At 41.5% G+C, this 23492-nt stretch overlaps 1 protein-coding gene across 2 annotated transcripts in view; it reads left to right on the forward strand.

The window, feature by feature from the left end:
• Window positions 1-23492, forward strand: part of scube1 (signal peptide, CUB domain, EGF-like 1) — a 55645-nt gene that overhangs the window by 16429 nt on the left and 15724 nt on the right. Inside the window, exons 5-8 of one of the 2 annotated variants that reach the window (XM_057323532.1) lie at window positions 6308-6433; window positions 7753-7869; window positions 14296-14385; window positions 19682-19798. In XM_057323532.1, coding sequence (XP_057179515.1) covers window positions 6308-6433; window positions 7753-7869; window positions 14296-14385; window positions 19682-19798 — 450 coding nt within the window. The remainder of the gene's footprint in view (window positions 1-6307; window positions 6434-7752; window positions 7870-14295; window positions 14386-19681; window positions 19799-23492) is intronic. The other variant, XM_057323533.1, reaches the window with a different exon arrangement.

Here is a 23492-nt window from a genome sequence, read left to right on the forward strand (position 1 = left end):
GCTGGCCCGAGCAGTCCGGATTGAAAACGATGGGATTTTAAATATGGCACAAGATGTCACCACATGTTGTGAAAATAATATCCTTGTAAATTCTGCCTAACTGCCCAAATCCTGGCAATCGTTAACGGTTGTAAATTGGGAATGTACGTTTTTTTTGTGCCCTGCCAACAGCCCGTCGGCTCCTCTGGACTTGGGGAGGTTAGAAGGAACAGCGGGCTTGGCAGTGGAGTTCTAATGAATGAGAACCTTCGATCATAGTGAGGAAAAGACTAGTTCACCCAAACATTTGAATTCAGGATTTACACACCCTCACATCTATCCGAATGCAGTTAATAATTTGACGAAACACAGTGAGATGAGAGGAATCGGATCCACACAGACACACAGCTAATGTCCTTTTTACACCCTTCATATTGTACAGACTGATATAGGCACATTATTACATCTGCTCATTTGCATTGGGTAACCGTAACATTACCGTAAAACCTTTTCTTAAAAGCACACGTCCGTTTGGTTATGTTGTTCCCTTATGTTCACTTAAATGTTTTGGACCTCAGTTTCACATACAACACTCCAGCACAACCCTCTCTCTCTCTCTCTATCGCTCTTTTACTACTTCACCTTAAAAAATTCTGCTTTTTTAGATTGATCCACGTGCAAGAAATGTTATTGAGTTACTTTTCATTTATTATGGTGGAAGTTTAATTCGCTGGGCAGGTGAAAAGCTGGAAGCTGAGCAAATCTGGTCAATTGAAACTGTCTTAAGTCTTAAAAAATGAGGCAATCATCAAACACACACATATATACAATGCATCAGGATTTCTTTATGTTTACACCTAACTGCATAAAACCGAAATGACCCCAAAACTCCTCAAGAAAAGGAATCTCTCTTGTGCACGCTGACTCGCTCCTGTCCCGAGTCCCCAGCAAACATCCTGCTTTGACAGCGGAATCCTGTGGGGTCACGCCAGAGGTCAAAGTGCACAAGCGTCCACGTATTTGTGCTGGTAGTCCTAGTGATGCTGTTTTCAATTGAATGATTCAATGTTATGAAACATTTTCTCTGTGCCGGTTTGTGGAAGAACTTTAATTGAACTGTACCAAACAAACACGCACACTACTGTTGACAGCACATGGGCACTAAAGGTCTCACCACCATCTTCCGCTGGTTATAAATACTGTGCTTAAATATTAGCTTTTGAGGTGAATAACGTTTGCCTCCTTTCCGCTTTCGCTCTCTCTCTTTATAGTTTTCATTTCTCTATTTTGCATGTAACAGGGTTGTTGTGTGTGCAATGTAACTGTGCCATGTGAAGCCATAGGACTGTCCTGGCGGTTCAGTAGATATAGATACTTGGGCATAGGTCTGATCATGCCAAAGTCACCGTTATGTTCAAACCTTTATCTTGAGAGAGAGGGGGAGAGGATAGAAACACATAATGGACCACTGAATCTCGCTTCATTCTCCAATCACTGGAACATCATTAAGGGTCATTTGGCTACTTGTGCAAAGTTCTAGAAAAGAGATTCTTTTTCATGTTAACCGTAATTAATAAGCTTGTGTGAGCGGCAGGGAGAGTGAGAGAGAAGTTGTGACAAGTTGTTAGGACGCTTGTGTTTGAACAAGAGATGAGGAGGGGGCTGTTTTCAGTTGAGGGACATCAATGGGGCAGTCGGTAAAGAAGAGCCTCATTGAAATTCATGGCTTAGTACGTATAGTATTGTGCATTTGGAGAGAGATTGAAAGTCTGACAGATTTGAATGAAAACGGCATTTACAAAACTCGAGAAACAGGGAGTCTGGAGATGTGTGTTTGCGCTTTTGTGCAGTATAGATGTGCGTTTTATATCAGTAATGAATTCCACGCATTACATAATGCGGCAGGGAAGTTTTCTCATCAAAAAATGCCAGTGACCAAGATTTCGATCCAAAAAAACGTGTTGTGAGGTGTTCTTTAGAAATCCACATTGACATGACATGAGAGGAACGCTTTTCTCTCCATCTCTGGCCATTGAGCTGAGCTCACTGCTTTCCTGAACTGTACTTGTTGTATAAATTAATATGCGTTAGACTTTGAAAGAGGGCTTTTAGAGCACTTCCTTTAAGTGGTGGGTTTATGGGTAACAACACACACACAGATTACTTGTGCCTGATATTAAACACATGCACATCCATGCGTGCAAATAAGTCGTCTGTCTCTCTCTCCCTCTCTTTTTTCGCATACGCACTTTAAATGACCCATAATTCCCATTTTGTCTCACGTTGCTGACTACTGTTATGTGATGTATGTGCTGATCACTCTTCAGGTTTTATCACTCTTGTGACCGCAGTAATAGCGATGTGACACTTTTAAAACTCACAGTCTGGCCGAAGGTCTTTTTTGATCTCTTAACACCTCCAGTTAAAGCACCACCAAACCCCAATCGGCTCAATTGCAGTATTAACCTGGATCTCCAGAAGAAGGGTGACCGGGGCCGCTGTCCCGTGATGAAGGGTCCCACTGAGTTCCTCTGGAACAGGGTTTTCTGCTATAGATTTTTTTCATGTACCCCAGCAGCCCTTTTACTGAAAGGCATTAGGACCCCATTGTTGAAACACATATGTTTTCATTTTAACTCATATAATGGATATTATTAGTTTATACACATATTTTGTTCTTTGAAAACAAGAATTACATTTGTGAGATGGCGCTCCACTGGTAATGCTAGGTGACTTCAGCATCCACCTAGACAAACCACAAGCACTTCTTAGCTCTCCTCTCCTCGTTTGACCTTCACAGGGCCAACACCCCTCCCACCCACAGAGGAGGACAACAGCTAGATCTTATTCTGACTCGTAACTGCACCGCTAATAATATTCTAGTTACTCCCCTGCATGTCTCTGTAACACTCCCCGTAATCTCACCTCCCACCCCTAAGGGACCATTCAGACAGAACGCGTGGAAAAATGCATTCTGTCTGAATAGCCCCTAACCATGCTTCTTTCCGTCGTAATCTTTGTTCCCTCTCTCCCACCTGCTTTTCATCCATGGTGTCTTCCTCCCTACCCACCACAACCCTTTACTGAGGAAGCTACTGATAAGCTCTGTACAACCTTAACATCCTGTCTTGACAGTGTCTGCCCTCTTACCTCTAGGCCTGCACATGCTACACCCTCTTGCCCCTGGCTTTCTGAGGCTCTCAGACCAAGCTAAGGGCTGCGGAGAGAAAATGGCACAAGTCTAGAGACCCTGCTAATCTCTCCAAGTATCAACATCTTCTTAACTCCTTTACTACTGATATATCTGCAGCCAAAACCATGTACTTTCAAAACAAAATCCAAACGGCATCTAACCCGCATCAATTTTTCTCAACCTTCTCTTCTCTCCCCCTCCACCTCCCGCCAATACCTCGCTGACTGCTGATGACTTTGCCAACGTCTTCACTGATAAAGTGGAGACCATCAGCAGGCAATTCTCTGCTCAATGCATCCCTGATCTCTCTCTTACCCCTTGCTATCCTCAAATCCCTTCTTTCTCTCCCCTCTCAGAGACTGAAATCTCCAAAATTCTCCTTTCCACCCGGCCTACTACCTGTCCCCTCGACCCGATCCCTTCCCACCTCCTACAGGCTATCTCTCCGTCTCTACTGCCTCAACTCGCACACATTATAAACACCTTCATCACAATGGTACTGTTGCCTGGTAACACCTTTACTCAAGAAACCAACACTCGACCCCTCAGTGGTCAGCAACTACAGACCAATCTCACTCCTGCCTTTCCTTTCCAAGGCCCTCGAAAGGGTCGTTTTTAACCAAATCTCTGCCTATCTCTAACAGCACGACCTTCTGGACGGTCAACAATCCAGCTTCAAAGAAAGGACACTCTACATTCTCCTGTCTGTCGTCGAAAACCTACGGCAGGCAAGGGCTAAATCCTTGTCATCTGTCCTTATTCTGCTTGATCTCTCTGCTGCATTTGACACTGTGAACCACCAGATCCTGCTGTCCACTCTCTCCAAACTGGCCATTTCTGGAACTGCACTCAACTTGTTTGACTCACAGGCAGATCCTTTAAGGTATCCTGGAGAGGTGAGACATCCAGATTTCACCCGCTGACAACTGGAGTTCCTCAGGGCTCAGTTCTTGCTCCTCTCCTCTTTTCTATATATACCACCTCCCTGGGTCCAATTATTAAGGCACATGGGTTCTCATACCATTTTTATGTAGATGATACGCAGCTTTATTTCACTTTTCAGCCAGATGACCCCACCATCTCTACCCGTGTCTCTGCCTGCCTTCTGGACTCTGGTCATATCAAGACTGGACTACTGCAATTCTCTTCTGGCCGGCCTTCCAACCAATGCAGTCAAGCCCTAGCAAATGATCCAGAATGCAGCTGCACGTCTACTCTTCAATCAGCCTAAAAGAACCCATCCAAGTTACACCCCTCCTGATTTCACTTCACTGGCTGCCAAGTTGCCGCCCACATCAAGTTTAAATCTAACGGCAAATTTGCCCCTTTACCTTAACTCACTGCTCCAGGTCTACATCCCCTCCCGTCATCTTCGGTCTGAAAATGAGCAACGTCTAGTTGTTCATTCACAGCGAGGCACCAAATCGCTTGCAAAAACCTTTACTCATTTGGTTCCCCTGTGGTGGAATGAACTGCCAGCCTCCACCCGAAATGCAGCATCCTTCACAACTTAAAAAAAAACAGCTCAAAACATACCTGTTCCGCATTTATTTGACTAACCAATAACTGTCTGTCTTGTGTTTAAAAAAAAAAAACGTTGTTGTTCATTCTCTCCCTTGCTTACTTACTCCAGCTTTAATCCTCCTAGTAGCATGGCCTTGTAAACTAACGGTACTGTTTAGTATGTTGACAAAATGTTTATATGTTCTCCTACTTGTAAGTTGCTTTGGATAAAAGCGTCTGCCAAATGAATACATGTAATGTGTGTGTGTGTGTATACTTATATATATAGTTATTTTATTACATTATCACTACAAAAAGTAGATGTCTGAAAAAAAGCAAATGAATAAATATGAATTGATCAATTCAAAAAAATTAAATACACCGTCCAAACACAGTATTAAAAGTTCAGTACTTCATAGTACCGTACATTCATGACTCTGTCTCACACTCTTTTGAGTGTAAAATGGGTCAGATCTCCTTTTTTTCAAAGCTTGATGGTCTTCTCCAGAATCCACGTTAATTAGGCACATGAAGGTGTCTTGTGGAGCGCCGACAGAAAAGCAGCCCTCTCTCCGCTCTGTCCCGAGAGCACTCAGCTCTGCTCAAGAGGCTGTAGAGGGGCTTAAAGATGCAAGAAACCGCCATGTTTCCACGGAGACTCGCTTTTGTGTACATACACATTCTTTGCTCATTGTTTGGCTTTAAGATGTCCATTAGAGGAGCCCAACAGTTCCTCTTTGTCTTTTATCCCACCCTTTTATGTTGTCGCGTTGTTTAGGAAGAAGAAAATTTGCTCAGGATGGTGAGAGATGTCATGTTAGATAACAGGGATATGCTGTGCTTTGGAAATCAGAGAAAAAGTGGAAGAGAAAGACTGAAGAAAGCAGGCGAAATGGTGTTTTATGCATGTTTTGTTAGATTAGAGCATGCCTTAAAGGAACAGTTCACCCAAAATAAACATACTTTCATCGTTTAGTCTTCGCGAGGTGCCAAAACTGTGTATCTTTATTTTTGTCCGTGTGTGTGGCACATACAATTTTTTTAAATTTGAATAGCTTTTCTACTTTCGTATAATAAAAGTGAACAGGGACTTAACTCAGTCAGGCACCATTAAAGTTTAAATTTGTGTCCAATTTCTTTTTAGACGGCTCTGTCGCATTTCTTTGTAATTGCACAAGAACGACTATTTTCTCCTTTAGTGTTTCAAAGGAGAAAGAAAACTGTACAGGTTTGAAGCAACATGGGTGAGGAAACGAAGACAGAATTTTTGGAGGTGAACTGTCCCTTTAAAATCCTCAAACCTATTCATCACTTACACGTCATTCTGTAAATGCAAAGACTGAAATGAAAATGATATAGAGGGGAAATGTAGCAATCACAGAACAGGATTGAGAATGTTTGCTGAACATGTTCTCCATGGAAAGTGTCTTTGTGTGCGGCCCGAGACGGCCCGCAGCTCAGCCGAAATGTCGGCGTTGCTCTGTGTGTAAAAAAGGTCCTGTGGCAGAAACATTAAACTAATTTACACCACTAATAAAAATCACAAGAGCCTGTCAGAGGAGCGCTTGTAATGGGAAAGATTACAGGATTGTAACTTTAGTGTCCTCTCTCTGGTTCTCTCTTTTTCGGCAGATGGGATGAACTGTATGAACAAGGACCACGGATGCGCTCATATCTGCAGAGAGACCCCCAAAGGCGGCGTGGCGTGTGAGTGCCGCCCGGGATTTGAGCTGGCGGAAAATCAGCGCGACTGCAAATGTATGTATTTAATTTCAGAATCATATTCTGTGTTAACACCAACAATCATGTTTACTCCTTACAAAAACTTTTTTTTGTGATTGTTTCCCATGGCCAATTTTATTTTAACTCATGTCATTTATGTACACTCCCCTTGTCTTTAATTGGTTGGACAGATAGCCACTCCCCAAGTCCGTATTGATTGAACCAATGTTGGTCAATGCTGGGCTGGTACGTAGCTATAAATTATGATGTCCGCATACAGTTGATCTCTTCTGAGTCAATGACACTTGTTTAGATCCTTTTCAAGTGGCACGGAAAAATCCCTCAGTTTTTCCTTTGCATGCCGCAAGCAGCGTTCTCCAATATATAACTCAAAGCAAAGCTGCCAGTGTAATCAGAGCTAAACAACATGTCTACAGATTCGTTTTAGTCTGTCCTCTAATACTGATCTCTTCTTAAATAAACCACTTCTGCCACTCGTCTGTCGTGGGCGTATTAGTTATAGCGCTGTGGGTCTGGTCTGAACATCTGGAGGACTTTCATCTTCCATTTCTCGTTCCTCTATTTTTAAAACTAGCCGGAGCAAGGTCGACTGACGTCCCTGAAACTTCTTTTCATCAAAGGATTACATCATATATTAGAAAGAAGAAGATTGAGAGAATCTTTTTGCCTGCCCAAACATAAAATTGCTTTATTAACTGTGTGTCTGCTAGATGTAAATAATAAATATCATAATGTGGGATGGGAGCAATGTCACATATCAACGCTATTAAACTCTAAAACACAGAGCAATGCAGTAAAACTGCTGTAAAAAACGAATGCAGAAAATTCTTGTATATTTATACAGTTTAATGTGCCCTGTTTTACAGACGTATGCCGTGAACATTCAATTTCATTCATTTAATTAAAATGATTCATTTTTACTTGTATTTTAAATTGTGTGCATGTGTGTATATTTATGTAAGAAGCTGGCTGATTCCCACTTTGCAAATTTCTTGTATTGTAAGTATAACACTGGCAATGAAAAGAGAATACTTCTAAATATGATGTAAGCAAATATTAAGAATTAGGGCATTGCATCATAAAATTGCATTTTGATTATACATTTGATGTGAATTGATGTAAATCATCTCTGCATAGTCCGATAGCATGCATTGGTTAAAAATCCATTGGAAATTGAATAGCATCCACATTTGAGACGATTTGGGACACACTTGCATACTATCCAATGTGGGATTTAGCCAGATCAGGTTGTGCATACAGTATGTGTGTACTTAAAGGGGTATCCATAGGTCTACACTTTTGTAGCCCTCCTCACAGTTGTTGTGTATTGCCAGTGACATGTAACTATGGAAACGGTGGTTGCCAACATACGTGCGATGACACAGACACGGGACCCGTGTGTGGATGTCATCAAAAATATGCCCTGCACTCGGACAGCAAGACCTGCATTGGTGAGTCTCTCACGCACGCACACAAACTGTCTAGTCATTTTATATTTCCTCTTCTAGTGAAGCTCTTTAAGAGAATTATGTGAGTTAATGGCGGTCACAATTTGCTCTTGTTGTATTTACACAATGAGAGAGAGAGAGAGAGAGAGAGAGAGAGAGAGAGAGAGAGAGAGAGAGAGACGGGAGAGAGAGAGAGAGAGAGAGAGAGAGAGAGAGAGAGAAGAGAAGAGAGAGAGAGAGAGAGAGAGAGAGAGAGAGAGAGAGAAGAGAGAGAGAGGAGGTTGGGTGGGGCGGGTTACTCAGTGCAAGGCTGTTTCAACAAACATTCTGTCCTATTGCAGAAGGACTTTTCTAAGCGGTCGAAGGCTCTAGAGGAAGTTGTTGGGTAAGAAGAACTTGGCAGCTAGAATGATCCACATTCAAAGTAACATGTTACATTTAAATATAGCCGGCATAACATCAAACCAGGATTGACGTCAGTACAATGAAGACCAAATCCTAGTAAACAAATCTTTGTGTCCCAGTCCAATTGGTCTATAAAAGCCCAGAATGTCTGTGGTTTGTGGTGATAGTCTTCTCCACTCGCTTTACGGTTTAATTAGGGGTGTCGATGCATCGCGATTCATTATCTAACGATTCAGAATCGATTCTCAAAAATTCAGAATCGATTCTGTGTTCAATTCAAACTGCCACTGCACCACTGTGCGGCGTGCGGGCGCAGGCCAAACAGAATAACCCGTTGATAGACGAACGGCTTCGTTTTAGACAAAATGGACAAACTACGACCTGCTCCATCAAATTTGAAATCGACTGTGTGGCAACATTTTGGATTTTGTCAAGACAACGAAAAATGCGCCGTTGATAAAAGCCATACGGTGTTGCAAAGTCTGTGGCACCAAATTAAAATATTTCGGGAACACAACTAATATGAAGAAACATATTACGCGGTTCCACTCAGAGCTGGAGAAACAGCATTCTGTTCCAATCACGACACTCCCGGTTACAGTCAAAGGACCCTCGAGCAAGTAGCAAAGCTTCCACCGAATTCTGAAAAGGCAAAGCGAATTACCCGGTCAGTGGCGGGTTTTATCGCCAAAGATTTGCGCCCTTACTCCGTTGTGGACAACCAAGGATTTCGCACGATGTTACAGGTACTTGAGCCACGATACAGTTTGCCCTCACGTCGTTATTTCAGTGAGAAAAGCATATAACTCTAATTTTGGTTCAAATCTAAAGTGTAATGTATTTGCACAGCAGGACAATTAATTACCAAAAATGTATGTTAAGAATCGTTTTGGGAATCGAATCGTTACTCCCAGAATCGGATCGTTAAGTGCCTTAAGATTCCTACCCCTAGGGGTTAACGGCTAATTTAATGATGGAGCAGCCCATTACCTGTGACACCGAGGAGGTCACACTTCCAATTTAGCCATTTATCTTCTCTCCCGACTTTCTCTCTCTCACACACATACAGCTCCTTGCAACTGTTAGAGCGGTAAATGGAACTTTTCATGTATCTTTGCGTATCTTTTAGAGTAAAGTTTATGGGTTGGGTGCGAGAGCGATGCGTGCGTGTGTTGGGTTTGGGAAGATGTGCTTGATGATGGAAATTTCATGCGTGCAAAACACATCCATCATGGTGGAGGCGGAGGAGCCAACCGGTCGGCCCATGGTGTTCTGCCATTTGTGCCGAAAGGGAAAACTTTATACGCCGTGCGGGTACGGCTTCATCCAGGGGTAATACTTCAGAAACGAAGCAGAAAATGGTTCATCTCGATTTCGTTTTTTGTCTCAATTTGAAGACGAATGACCTGCCGCAGGTAAGTTTAGTTTTTATGCTTGTTGTCTTAGGGTGAACTTTCTCAGCCTCGGCCGTGTGCGCCTGCAGGGAAGCACTTTTACATCTGTGTGTCCGAAGCTTTCCAAAAGGGTTTTGATTTTATTTCATTTGGATCGCGCCGTTCTTCACCGTTACTGTGAGAAACTTTAAAAACGTAGAAATTGCCACGTCAGCCCGTGCAAAGTTTCGTCCTGTTATGTGTATGACCCAGCTTTAAATAACATTTAAATAAGTCAGTTATCATCACTCGGAGTATATGGAAGCATAACATCCTCTATGTGCGTGCATCTGTGTCAAGGCTTAGATTTCTTACTGAAACAGCAGAGCTTTGCGCTTTTACGGGATTGGGACTTTGTAGTTGGGTTTGGTGGGCACGCAAGGACCTGTGAGTGGTCATCAGTCATCCAGCGTTGGCGCGTTTGCAGACAGGAAACACATTTATACTCCGTGTTAGACTCCGTGTCTTAGCGCACAGCGGTATATGAGCGATCAGATCCTCGTGCTCAGGCCAAGCTATTCCTGGGAGCTGTTATGACGTACACTCAGGATTGTGCTGACCCATAGGTATTCTTTAGCGTTTTTTTACTTTTAGAAACCATTGTTTAAAATGTGCCATTCATAGCCATGATTACATCATCAATAGTTTGATTTCAAGATGTCAAGCCTCTCTGTGATTTCATGAAAAAGAATTGTTTTTATTTATTCATTATTAATCATTTCTTATATGTGTAAAACTTTTTAATAAGAATTGACTATTGTTGAAAATAAGAATTGTACTGTGTTAGACTGACGTTCACACGCCAACGCATCGGCTTCATCGCTCACCGGAGCATAAACGTAAAAGTGCATTTTGTTATATCTGCTGATATCTATACACTGGAAAGTCTGGCCTTCCTCTGACAGCTCAAAGCCTGGAGCGAACTCTCCAGCCCGCAAAACTAAATTTTCCTTTCCAGCCTCCCCGGAGCATCACCAAACGGCCGCGGGACGAGAAGAGGAGTTTAGGGATCGATCCCACCCCATCTCACTCTTCCTGTTCTCTTCCTCTTCCCCCCCCCCTCTCTCTCTCTCTCTCTCTCGACCCTTGCTGTGGTCTGTGTGTTTAGCTGTGCCGTGTGGGTCTGGTCTTTCCCTGTGTTTAGTGCTCCTTTAGGTCTCCTGTGTGTGGCATCTGTCATGGGCTCCTTCTTTTCCTTACGCCTCTCTGGTGGAAGTTACTGATTGCCTGTCTTGTCTGCAATTTAAGTGTCTGACTGGATTCAAGAGGTTTATAGACAAATACATCGGACAGGGTTTTTAGGGCGCACCTCTCAATTGCAGCCTGATCAACGGTAGCATCCCCACCAATCAGAAAACGACATCCCCTCTGACCGGCGGTCCCGCCCCCTGCCTGGCCTCTCTGAAAGCAGCCAGCCAATCGCATTTCCTCGACCCCGACAATACCTTCTCCACAAGCATGAGCCAACCTCGCCTGCAACCTCGAATAAAAAAAAACTGTGCAAAACTGGCCTCCACGCTCACCTGTCACTCCTTTTTTTTTCATTTAGACAGCATCTCTCTTCTTTTCATCTTAGTTGCATGTCGTATGTCTCTCTGCACGCTCTCTCCTCTTTGTTTTCGTCTTCTTTTACTCGTATTGGCTTGTATGTTTGCTCCCTGATTTTTCACGCACTAACGCACATGCATGGTTTTGTCAGTGTATACATTTCTTTCTTATTCTGTTTCTGTTTTCTTCATCGGTAAAACATTACTAGTAACCCCTGTGCTTTTTATGGTTCCTGTAGTCGCATTAGAGGTAGTAGATTATTGATCATTTTGTCCTTTGCTTATTTATTTCCTCGTTTGTTTAATCCTCGTTCTCACTCCAGCCTCTGATTGGTGGAGTCCTTTAGTCAGAGCCAAGTCGTGTAGTTCACAAATCCTAAACACAAGCACAAATACACAAATAATACAGACAGATTTCTCTAAACACATACTCGTCCTCCAGTCGTAAGTGTTTACAATGCTGGAGAGCAAACAGAGATCCAGAAACCTTAAAGGGATAGTTCACCTTAAAATGAATTGTTCTCCATTATTCACCCTTATGTTGTTTTCTTCTCAAAATAGGAATTCAGATCAATAATAATGATAATGCTACTTTTTAATACCATCAATGTGAATCTGAAGCAAAAAGAAGCAAAAGGGCATCTTTAAAGTATCATAAAAGTCATAAAAACTCGAATCATATTACATTCAAATATGGCTTATCAAGACATTTACATCCATGATGATCAGTTACGAGAAGTACGAGAATCAATGACGTTTGACGTCATTCATGTGAAAACTTGATACACCATATTCGAATATATGAGAAAGCAAATCGATGCTGTCTTTCTGAAACCTTGTATCTCCATATTTCGTGATTTTTATTTTTTGTCCTAAATCATTATTATAAGTCACCCTTTGTGTTTGTCACTGGGTTTTGCAAATTTCTAACCAATTAAAATGATTCAAAAGTGCTTGACAACACAGTCAATTAAAAATTTGTGTTTTTTCCCTTTCCTGAAAAACTGGACATACGAGGTTTCAGAAGGACAGCGATGAAATTAGATTTTGCAGCTACAGCATTTTTCACACCAAGCTATTCTGCCCTACAAAGACAAAGTGCAGTAACTACACATTGGTCAAAATTGAAATAAGGCTTGAAATGGGCTTTGTGACATCTGTTCTGTCTTGTGACCAGTCTCCTGGTTTAATTTTGTCCCGTTTATGAGAAACAAGAGTGTCAAAATTAAAATCGCAATGACTGGCTGGTGTGAAAACTGGGATTTTTCTCAGATTCAGTGTTTGCGTAGTTACTGCACTTTGCTTTTGTAGGGCAGTATTGTAGTATGTTTTTGTCATTTTGGAGCCTCCGTCCCTTTTTACTTTCATTGTCTATAAAGAAAACAAAAGACATAAGGGTGTGTAAATAATAACAGATTTGTGACTTTATTTAGAACTATACTTTCAAAGCCAACATCCACTGATTGCACTCATTCAGGATTGGCTACCTTCAGCCAGAGCCCCGCCCTCTTTCCCTCTAACACCGATCTTGCGTATCTGCATGCTCCGAAGCCATTAACCGTTCTCATTACATGAGCCTGGCCATAGCATCCCCACTCCTTGTTAAATGGTTTTCTGCATTGACTTGACTGTCAAAGCCAGTTGTAATGTGTTCCATAGACAAACAGGCAACCAGCGCTGCCCCAGACTCTGTCAATCATTCACCTCCCAGCATGTCCCACCCCTAAACCTCTGTCCTTCTCATGGACCCCACCATGAGACCCCACCCTTCTCTCATCCTTTTCATGTCATCTTCTAATCTTTCCTTTCAGCTTTTACCCTGACACCAAGCCTATCTGGCGTTCTTTTGTGTCGAGTCTGATTTCCTTTCATTTTCTTCCTCTCTGTCATTCACGATCATGTTTGTCTTTGACGTGTGTCCAGGGTCCACATTTGTATTTGCCAAGCTCTAAATTATAGTAACATTTAGTGTCAGCGATTAGATTAAATTCATTTACTTTAGTCCGGACATTTTGTCAGCTGTCTGGAAATGTTGTTAGAAGTGAGTGATGTTAATATCAAATTGTAAGGACAATACTTTGACTATATGTACCTCGGTGGAACGTTTTCCAGAACGTCATGTGGTGAAATTCTCCTAACCAAACTGAAAATATCATGAATATTTACTTTTATTGTTTATTTTATAAAGAGACTTAATTATAATTTCATAAACATGCAAAGAAAACAAATTGATAAAAACCACATACTGTATTATATAAATAATATAACTTACTAATTCATTTAAAAAAACAATTGTTATAATTGTTATGTTTTTAATTAAACAATAACACAGTCATAATTTTGACTAAATTGACTAGGACCATTTTTAAATTGGCAGGTGTTGGACTTTTTGTGTATCCATCCCTTTTCTCTCTTTTCTCTCTCCTTTTAATTTATCTTCTCTCTCCTCCACCGCTCGTCCTTCCTTACACTGAGGTACACGAGTGGCCGTTTGATATGGAAGACAAGAACTACAATGGAAACAGCATCACAACGTCAATATCAGGGCCCGGTTGCAAGAAACCCCTCGGGTAAGAAAACCCATCATTCTAATTACTAAGGGCTTTCTTACCCTAAGGGGCTTCTTGCAAACGGGCCCATCCCCTCCCCTCCCATCCAATCCCGATTCCCTTACGTTAAGCTCCTCCCACTACTCATGTTCGTGATAAAACTGGTCGTTCTGTTTTTCCCCTTTCGGGAGATCTTGATAATTCTTTTATTTATCTATTTGTTCATGTGATTAACACTCTAACAGGGGTGATTTGCGCTTCTTCGTGGCTTTACGCCTCTTGGCTTTGGTTCATACTCAAACGCCAAGATGGTCAGGCAGCCTGCTTCCAGGCGTCCACGTCGTGCCTGCGTCCGCGAGCGGGTCGGTTTCTGCCAGCCTGTCGCGGGCGTCTGTGGGCGTGGTGCCGGGGGCGGGTCAGCCTGTGCGGGCGATGGACATTAGGCTTCTCATTAACATGCTCCTCCCTGTTTGTCCCCTGTCACTTGTGTTTTAGAGAAAGATGAGGCTGCAATTGAGAGCTCTGAATTCAATTCCACGTCAGTAGCTGATGTAGACAAGCGGGTGAAACGTCGTCTACTTATGGGTAACTCTTTTCTTCCTCTTTCTATGTGTTGCCATGGCGCTTGTGCTTCTACCCCCTTATTAGTCTGTTTGAGTTGCCTTTCTTTCCTTTCCCTTCCTTTGCCCTCCCCCTAAGGTCACTTGTTGATATTTCTGTCTGACCCCTCCAGAAAATTTGAGAAATGTCCCCTCATGACAAGGTTCCTTTTGCATTCTCCTCAAACTGTCTTCAATGTTTGCTCTATTTTCTTCGATTTAAACGAACACTTGAACACTAACAACAACTGACTGCTTCCATCCGCTTCCATTTTCAAAGAAACAGCCAAGATGGCGGCAAAGCGACACTGGATGGCTCCGCACAGGAGTCACTGTAAACTCATGACACGGTTGCACATTTCGCTGCACAAATCTTGTGTAGCTGGTTAGTTTTACAATTGCTGCAGTTAGGTGATTATTTGATCTGGAAGAACATTTGAGGGACCGAGTACTGGACAAAAATGATTTCATGGAGAAAGAATGACAGGAGAGTTGGACCAGAACGCTCCACATCACAGGATGGTGTGGTGAACCACAGCGAAAGACGCCTGACGGCACTTTTTAACGCTCTATTAATAGTGTGTGTTCTTAAAAATGTAACAGTAGTGTTTATTACTTGCCCTGTCATTTGTACTATAGAAATTCAAACGTATACCATTGTTATTATTAGAAAAGTAGGATATTATTATAATTTAGTATTATTCAAATATTAGGCTTTGTTAAATTAATGGAGAATTAAGAAATGATTTAATTAGGACTGTCATACGATTAATCGTGATTAATCACATCCAGAATAAAAGTACAAAATCTTGGCTGTGTTTCATGAATTCAAGGACAAATGGCTCGTGTCTTTGAAGCTTGTGAGTTATCGGCTCTCTCCAGATGGAACGGAAACAACATATTATTATTTTATTAGATTATTATATTATTCATATTACATATATTATTCATATTATTCTATTATTCTTTTTGTCTGCAAGAAATCAATAGCCAAATTAAATGTAATTTATTAAATCTAGAAGAAAGAATAGACGTTGTGTTTACGTAATATGTGTCTGTGTACTGTGCATATTCATTTTGTATTTATAAACACATGCACATACACGCATATACAGTATTTAAAGGTGGGGTGTCCGATTTCCGAATTAGACAAAGTTGGGCCGAGTACTAAAACAACCTTGTAGCCAATCAGCAGTAAGGTGCACAGGACGGACATTAGCCGAGCCGAGCGCTGACGAAACCGACAGATGGGGGTAGGGGTGTGTTTGTTTTGGTGATTTGAACATCAACAACGGCTAAGAGAAATCGGACACCCCGCCTTTAAGAAAAAATCTAATAAAAAAAAGATGAACATTTATATATAGTTTCAGTTATTGGTAAATATAAATAAATCCATCAAAATATTTCCTAAAGATATATTCTGTACATGTATGTGTATGTGTATATGTTTATAAATACAAAATAATATGCACAGTGCACATATTATGCAAACACAACTTTTATTCTTTCTTATAGATTTAATAAATTACATTTAATTCGGCTATTGATTTCTTAGGATTGCAAACAAATATGCAGAGTAAAATTTAGTTTCCGTTCCATCTGGAGAGAGCAAATAACTCACAACCTTCAAAAACACCAGCCATTTGTCCTTGAATTCATGAAACACGGCCAAGATTTTGTCAGGCAGACAGAGAACTTGTAAAATATTTGGAAGGACATTGCAGACACTTACTTTTAAAAGACGAGGTAACAGAAGTCTGTTTTATTAAACCTTCGTTCTTGAGTGTTTTTGTGCTTGGTGTTGTTGTGACCAATATGATTATGGACATCCTGTTAACAGTTGTATATATCATACGGCAGATTGCTGGTATTTTACAGTGCACACAGTAACCTGCATTTTTTTCTTTTCATTTCTCTCTTTATCACCGTCCTTTCTTTGTTTGACAATCTTTTAGTGTCTTTTTTTGGTTTGTGACATCACTTTTTCCTCCCTGTAGCACAACGCTGCATTGAGAGAAAACCAAACATCAACTTTCCTAAATCACTTCCACACTTCTCCGAGTCTGCACAGCTCTCTCTTACGTTCCTCCTTGATCTGAGGTGTAATTATTTACTCCCCTAAAGTGTTTTATTATTCTAAATCCTAATTTAACAGGTGTTCTGGGTTTTGGAGATGCATTATGGATGGACCCATGATGTTCTTAACTCTATAATATGTACAGTATATGATCTGTTTATGTAAAACTCAATATCTACTGTGTACAGGGAGGCTATCCTGATTTTGCCAAGTGGTTGATGTTCTTAGGACAACATCATGTTGACCCTGGGACAACATTTAAATCAACCAATCAGATTTCAGAAATAACTTTACAGTTTATTTTAAGTTTAATCTTACAACCAGGATTAGGTGCTTCTAGACCATTGTTTTTCACTTATCATTTCCCTCTGATTTTAGGGGTCAGTTATGGTCAGGGTTGGGGTTGGTGTGGGTTTAGGTTTTATTTATAAAAATGTTGTCCTTAGGTCAACAAAATATGTTGCTCTGAGGACATCAACCACTTGGCAAAATCAGGTCGAGCGTACAGGGGGGTCAGAAAGTCTGATCTTTTGGATATATTTGCTCGTTTGATTACTGAACTAGATATGTAATATACAATCTCATTTTGAAAACGCATTCATTGTACATTGTACAGCGTTTCTTTGTTTTACATTGTTCAATATCTAAACGTTTCATTGATTTAGTCCTAGATTTTTAGACCCAACTGTACAGAACCAAATAAAACCAAGTGTATTACTGTATGTACAAGAATATACTTGGCTTTAACTAACCCCTATATACGGTATAATGTCATACAAAAGGATAATTTTTAACTTTTATGCACACTGGATCTCACCATGAAGCGTTTGGAGAAAGCTGTCGACAAGTACCATGTGATGACATCACCGCCACACTCGCTGACCTCATTATTTTCCTCCTGTAATATCATATTCCAAGTTTCATGATGCACAAATGGGCCGGTTATGATGGATTCACACCGCAAGCTTGCCTTTGCTTTTGAGTGTTTGCGCAAGTGTGTCCGTTCTCTTACACAGGAGCCACAGGAGAACGTTAGATTTGACACTCCGCGTTCCCGCTTTATTCCGCCCTGCTGTCGCAGCCGAGGCCAACAGCACCAGGATGTGACCAATCCTGACAAATTAAACTGGAAACTTGGTGTCAGAAAGAAAGCTCCTGTTGTGATGGGAAACCCAGAGACGGGAACAACGGGCGAAAGGCGCTCCCAACGAGAGGGAATACAAAAAGGTGTTTTTAAAGGTGGTCACTTAGCAGCAGGAGGGAATTGAAGGAATTTGATCTAAATAAACTGCCATGTGTTGGGCACATGTGGAACGGGATGCGTTGACCTCCGGAGCGCGATCCAAATAAACGTCACACACACCTCCGGGCAGCTGTCTCTCGGCAAGCGAGCGTCGGGGATGGCGGACAGCCAGGTCTTACCACCTCATCAGATGGTGTGTGTGTGTTTTAATGGAATGTGAAAGCTGTTAAGGGCTCTGAATCCTTCTATCTGTGGAAGGCCTGTGTGGTTTTCTTCAGGAGAGGGTCTCTTTTGAGTAGTGGGGTGAAAGCCGGGCGTTCGGTCAGAATCTCTCCGGTGTGTGTACATCTACAGTACAGGCTTGTAGTTTTATTTGGCCTTTCGCCAACAGGAGCCGGCGGACTTGAACATGACGGCTTAGGAATCTGTAAAAATACACATCCATCAAGCCGAGGGTGCTGCTGCTTTGACCCCGCCCACTCAGTTAGCCACGCCCCTTCAGATCCTCGTGCAGGTTAGAGAGTCCTTTCACCGTGAGCTTAATCAAACTATTTGAATGTCCCGTGTACATGTCCCAGGGCGATGACGGTCCAGCTGTTCTTTGAGGCTGTAGACTCTCAGCATTAGAGTCTAATAACAGGGTCTTTGACACGCTTAATAAATCATTAACAGAAATCCCCTCACCCAACCCACAAAAACTGTCCTGTTGAGGATGGAGATCTTCCACTCCTTCGCTCTTTTGTTTCCCAAACCAAATTGCCCGTGGGTTTTCGCGTTCGACCGGCTGAACCTTCCAGAAAGCACATGGTGGCTCAAAGCAAAGAATCTTATAACTGTTCCCAAATGGAAGGAACCGCCATCTTGGCTCAGATGGAATACAGACATGTGCCATTTTGATAATCTTGCTTAACCCAGCCATCATTCATAGTATTATTTAAATCTTTTATTCACCCTTACGTCATTCCAAACCTGTATGACTTTCTTTCGTCTGCAGAACACAAAAGACGATATTTTGAGGAGCGTTGGTAACCAAACAACATCGTACCTCATTGACTGCCATTGGATAGACAGAGAACCACAGAGGCATTTCTCAAAATATCTTCACCCGAAGAAAGAGTCATAAACAGGTTTTGAAACACATCAGGGTGAATAAATGATAACAGAATACTTATTCTTGTGTGAACTCTAAACACAAAACAGTATTATGTGCATCCTAAACCTTTACTTCCCATTGTAAGACTAGACTAACCAACTCACCCTCTTCTTTTTCCTCTCCAGGTTTTCCCTCACATTCACATTGTCCTTTTTACTGCCTAATGTTGTGGTCAAATTATAAAGCGTCTTATTTTTTGAATGCAGCTATTTTCATGTTGTTGTGTTTTTTCCTCTGTCATAACCCTTGCCATCTTCTAAGTTCAAGGCAGTACGCTGGATTTCTTCGGTATCAAATCAAGCAATGTTAACATAATCAAACTGTGATTCATTTTCAGATGGAAACTACACCCACTGGATTTCATTATTTGCACACGCCTTTCCAAATATTGTGACGATCAAATTTCCCAGAATAACTGCACATCTTTATAAAGTTCAACATAGTTAAAGCTCAAGTGTGTCATTTCTTAGAATAATGAATAATGCAAGAATGACGATTGTTTACAGAAAGGTTTCCTAATCGCTCTGGTCTTCCATTGGTCAGAAAAAGATAGCCATTGGTTGAGCCAATGTTGCTGTGTTCGAGTAGTCGATAAAAATAATGCTGTATCTGCATAACCATGCACAAACCATACATCGAAGAGATTGTACACTATACAGCTTTAACTATGTGCACGAACTTTTCAACTTGCATATAACTTTTGAACAAGCATTTGTTTCAGATTTGTTGCTGTTTTGTTTTTCAATTGTTTATGCTGCCTTACTCCCTCCTCTCTCTCTGTCCCGTCCTGTGTGTGTTTGTTTACCCAGAGACCTGTGCGGTAAATAACGGCGGTTGCGATCGCACATGCAAAGACACCGCCACCGGGGTGCGCTGCAGCTGTCCAGTGGGTTTCACCCTTCAACCCGACGGCAAAACTTGTAAAGGTCAGTGTGCGTGCGTAAATGCGTGCTGTTTGTGTCTGTGTTTACAACAAAGACATCTCTTCTCCCTCCGTGAGCTTCTGAATGTCAGGGAGCAATTTGAGATTTCCTGTTTTTAGACTTCCAGGCCCGGATTAAATTGGAGACACATTATTTGATGAATTCTTCTCCTTGAAATGGTCAGGTATCACCGGGCCGGACGTGTGATCCCACGCCAACACCGACCCTGTCGTGTGGAATGGGTGGATGGCGGCCGTGTTGTTGTTGCTTTAGCCACGAAGCATTTCTTCCGAAAATCCTGCTTTGACGTCAATGACCGGGGGTTTCAAAGTGGGGCTGCCGCGAAGCGATCTTGGCACAGGGTGATGGTGGGTTCTCTCCAAACAAACAAGAACTCTCTGACCGGACCAGGGTCCAGTGGACCTGCACACTGAAGTCTTCAAGAGCAGTCACTTGCTTTGCTTGCTAAAATGTGACTGTGACAAGGTGCGATGGGTGATTTACATTAGCACTTTAAAGTTGAAGGCCTGGCACCTGAAGTTCACTCCAGGAGATTGAGTTCAAATTTGACCAGTTTTTCATATTCCTGGGTGGTTGCCATAGCGATGAGGCATGGTCATGTGACTGTTTCTTCAAGAAGGAAAAGAATGTAGCACGTATGTGCGTTAAACAGCGCAGACGGCCCTGTCTGCACCATACAGCAAACCAACCACTGTTTGAATAGTGAGGCTGTCATACAAAACTTTATACGCACATGCACACGTAGAGCGCCATCCTGAGGTTGGCATAGAGTTGATGGTTGTTAGATGTTAGATCGAGTTAGATAAGTGCAATATTATGTTGACATATTTCCTGTCCAAACAGGAAGTTCACACTTTTACAGAAATCATAGCGGTAAACAACATGTTACTGTACTTGCTATTGCTAGTCGAATCCATGTTATATTCTCATATCCCCATTTTAGAATACTCCAGAAATGTCTATAATATAGAATAGAATATAGACTTATATTGGGCAAAACATTTTATACGCCCCAGGTGTAAAATGAGTCATCAATATTTTTTATCTGTGCCTCCCCTCCAAGAATGAGTGCTTTATATTTTAACATTTATTTTGTCTAATTGAGTACTTTAGTAACGCTTAATAGACTTTCACTAAAGGATTTAAAACCCAACTGCTATTGTTATGACTTATTTAGCCTCATGTATTCTTCTTTAGTAAGTATGAAGGCGACAGATTTGGAGGGCCGCTGCCATGCTTGCATGCTTGTGTGTTTCGCCGGCACGAGGTGTTATGTTGATCTCAGCGCACATACTGTAAGATGGATGTTGGTCTGGTTTAGCTGTGACCCGCCCTAATAATTAGGCCCGCCTGAGGGGTTTGCCTTCATAAATCCAGTCTTTAGATCTGCACGGTGACTTGCAATTTATCACACTCACACACATACTTTTGCGGTCAATTATCACAGGTGTGCTGTGCCAGTGACCGTTAATTACTACCTGTTAGCCAACTTTGTAAAAATAGCTATTCATCAACTATTCATTGGTAGCAAATAACAACAGCGATGCAAAGCCAAGACACGATACTGTATATGCTATAGGACATAGTACAACGTTTAGTTAGGTAGCAAGTGTGCGTGAATGGCATTTATGAAGCGTCCGTCTGATCGTCCGTTCGGTAGAAACAACTGATGGGAAGATACCTTGGATGTAAAGCTGATTGGTCGGAGCTTAAGACACGCCCCCAACCAGGATTAAGAGAGTCCCCGTGAACCGGAAGTTGCGATCGTTTTTACTTCCGTATTTTGACCCATTTCCGAGTGAAATTGAGTTTCTAATGAGAAAAATAGAGGGCGTGGCTTTCATTGTTCTCTGCGATTTGATTGGATGTTTAAAAACAGCCGTTGCATTTTGAAATGGAACTGGCAGCAGACTGACAGTTGAAGGGGAGGAGTTAACGAATGCTCTGCCCAAGCCATCTAGCATAGGTCATTTAAGATGGATAGTCATTACAGGACGGAAGTGATTTTAACTGAAGACTATAAGGTGACACAAATTTTAAAAACAGAATGACCCACATTGATAAACTATTTACAATAAACGCTGCAATATTTCATGAAAAAATAGGCATTATCATTTTTTATTTCACTGGGACTTTAACAGTGACTGCGCACTTTTTAGTAAGCTTGGTTTTTAAAGTATATTCCTTATTCATTTTCTCTTTCAGAAAGTGTTTTAATAGCTTGTAATGTTTATCAAACTAACCTTTACAAGATATAAAAAAAGGAACTCTGTTGTGTCATCAGGAAGTATACATTTTATGGTTACCCGGTCCAATCGGACCAATATGTTTCCTTCACTAGAAAGACTGCGATGGACAATAACAATTTTTTTGTGGACTAAACATTTTAACAGACTCTTTAACTGATGGTAAACATGTGAGATTAAAGGTAGCAGCAGATGAAAGAGCAATAATGATAGGTGTTCAGCTTTCCCATGTAATCGGGATGTAAGTATGACACATACGAGAAAATACCCTGCCGTTAACATAATAAACCAGGCGACTACGGTTGTATCAATGTTAACCACAGACTAAACAAAAAAGCACAGCATATAGAGATCATACTTCTTATAACTGTGTGTGTGTGTTTAAATGTAAAATTGATTATAATGGGCATGCTTAAATAGCCAGGATTTGATAAAAGGTCCTTCGTCAGCGATGACAGACAGGAAAGCCCAGTCGGCACGATGACAGACTCAACTTGATCGCAGAAAAAGACGGATGAGCGTACAGCGCGAGAGAGAGGTGTGGGTTAGGATAGAGTGATTGAAATGACTGTGAACAGCTTCCAGATGTTTGATTAGAAGGTGTGTGTACATGGTGTCATCGGGAGAAATGAATGATGGGAAGGGAGAGGTCTGGTGTGTGTTGATGCGGTTGAATGTGCGTTTCAATGGTCTGGTTGGCACTTATCTGAAAGTTAGAATTGCTTTTGTGTGATTTTGGACGTGACAGAATTGTCACATGAGTGATGGGCAGGATTATACTGACATGCACGCCAGCATCTAAAACAATGATTATATATGAAAAATACATGTCCCATAGGCCCTTTTCACAATGACATCACTTCACTTCCGCCTTTTCGCAAAGCAGTGTATCATGACATCCGTCTTGCAACAAACAAGAAGAAGTAGAAGAAGAACTTCCGTTTTGCCGTCGCGCTGGAATTTAACAACAGTGAAAAAAACTGACAGAACACGTATTCAAGTACTTATCCTAGCACCTCCGCTAACACAAAAAGAAAACAAAACACTTACCTTCATAATCAAACAGGTACTGTTCAATGAAAAATTTGTGTCCTTTCTCTAGCTTTGATCTTGTCGCTAGCGAAAATTTGTCTGCAAGACGTTGTACATCATCTAGCTGTATTTGTGGCAGATGTGCAAGGGACTTGGTAAAGTCCATTCTGAGGCGCTAGCGGAAGTAACTACTTCTTCTTCTTGAGTTTTACTGGCGGTTGGCAAACCAGCTTGTAGGTGCATTACATACACTGCTTTTAATTTTTTTATTGATGCTTAATTAACAACAGATACATGAGACAAATACAAAAAAATAACAATAACAACATAGCATAAAAGAGAAAAAGATAATGAAAACTATATACAAAGGGGTATTCAGACTAACAAACACCATTGTG

The sequence above is a fragment of the Triplophysa rosa genome, linkage group LG24 (genome assembly GCF_024868665.1).
Source record: "Triplophysa rosa linkage group LG24, Trosa_1v2, whole genome shotgun sequence".
NCBI classification, from domain to species: domain Eukaryota; kingdom Metazoa; phylum Chordata; class Actinopteri; order Cypriniformes; family Nemacheilidae; genus Triplophysa; species Triplophysa rosa.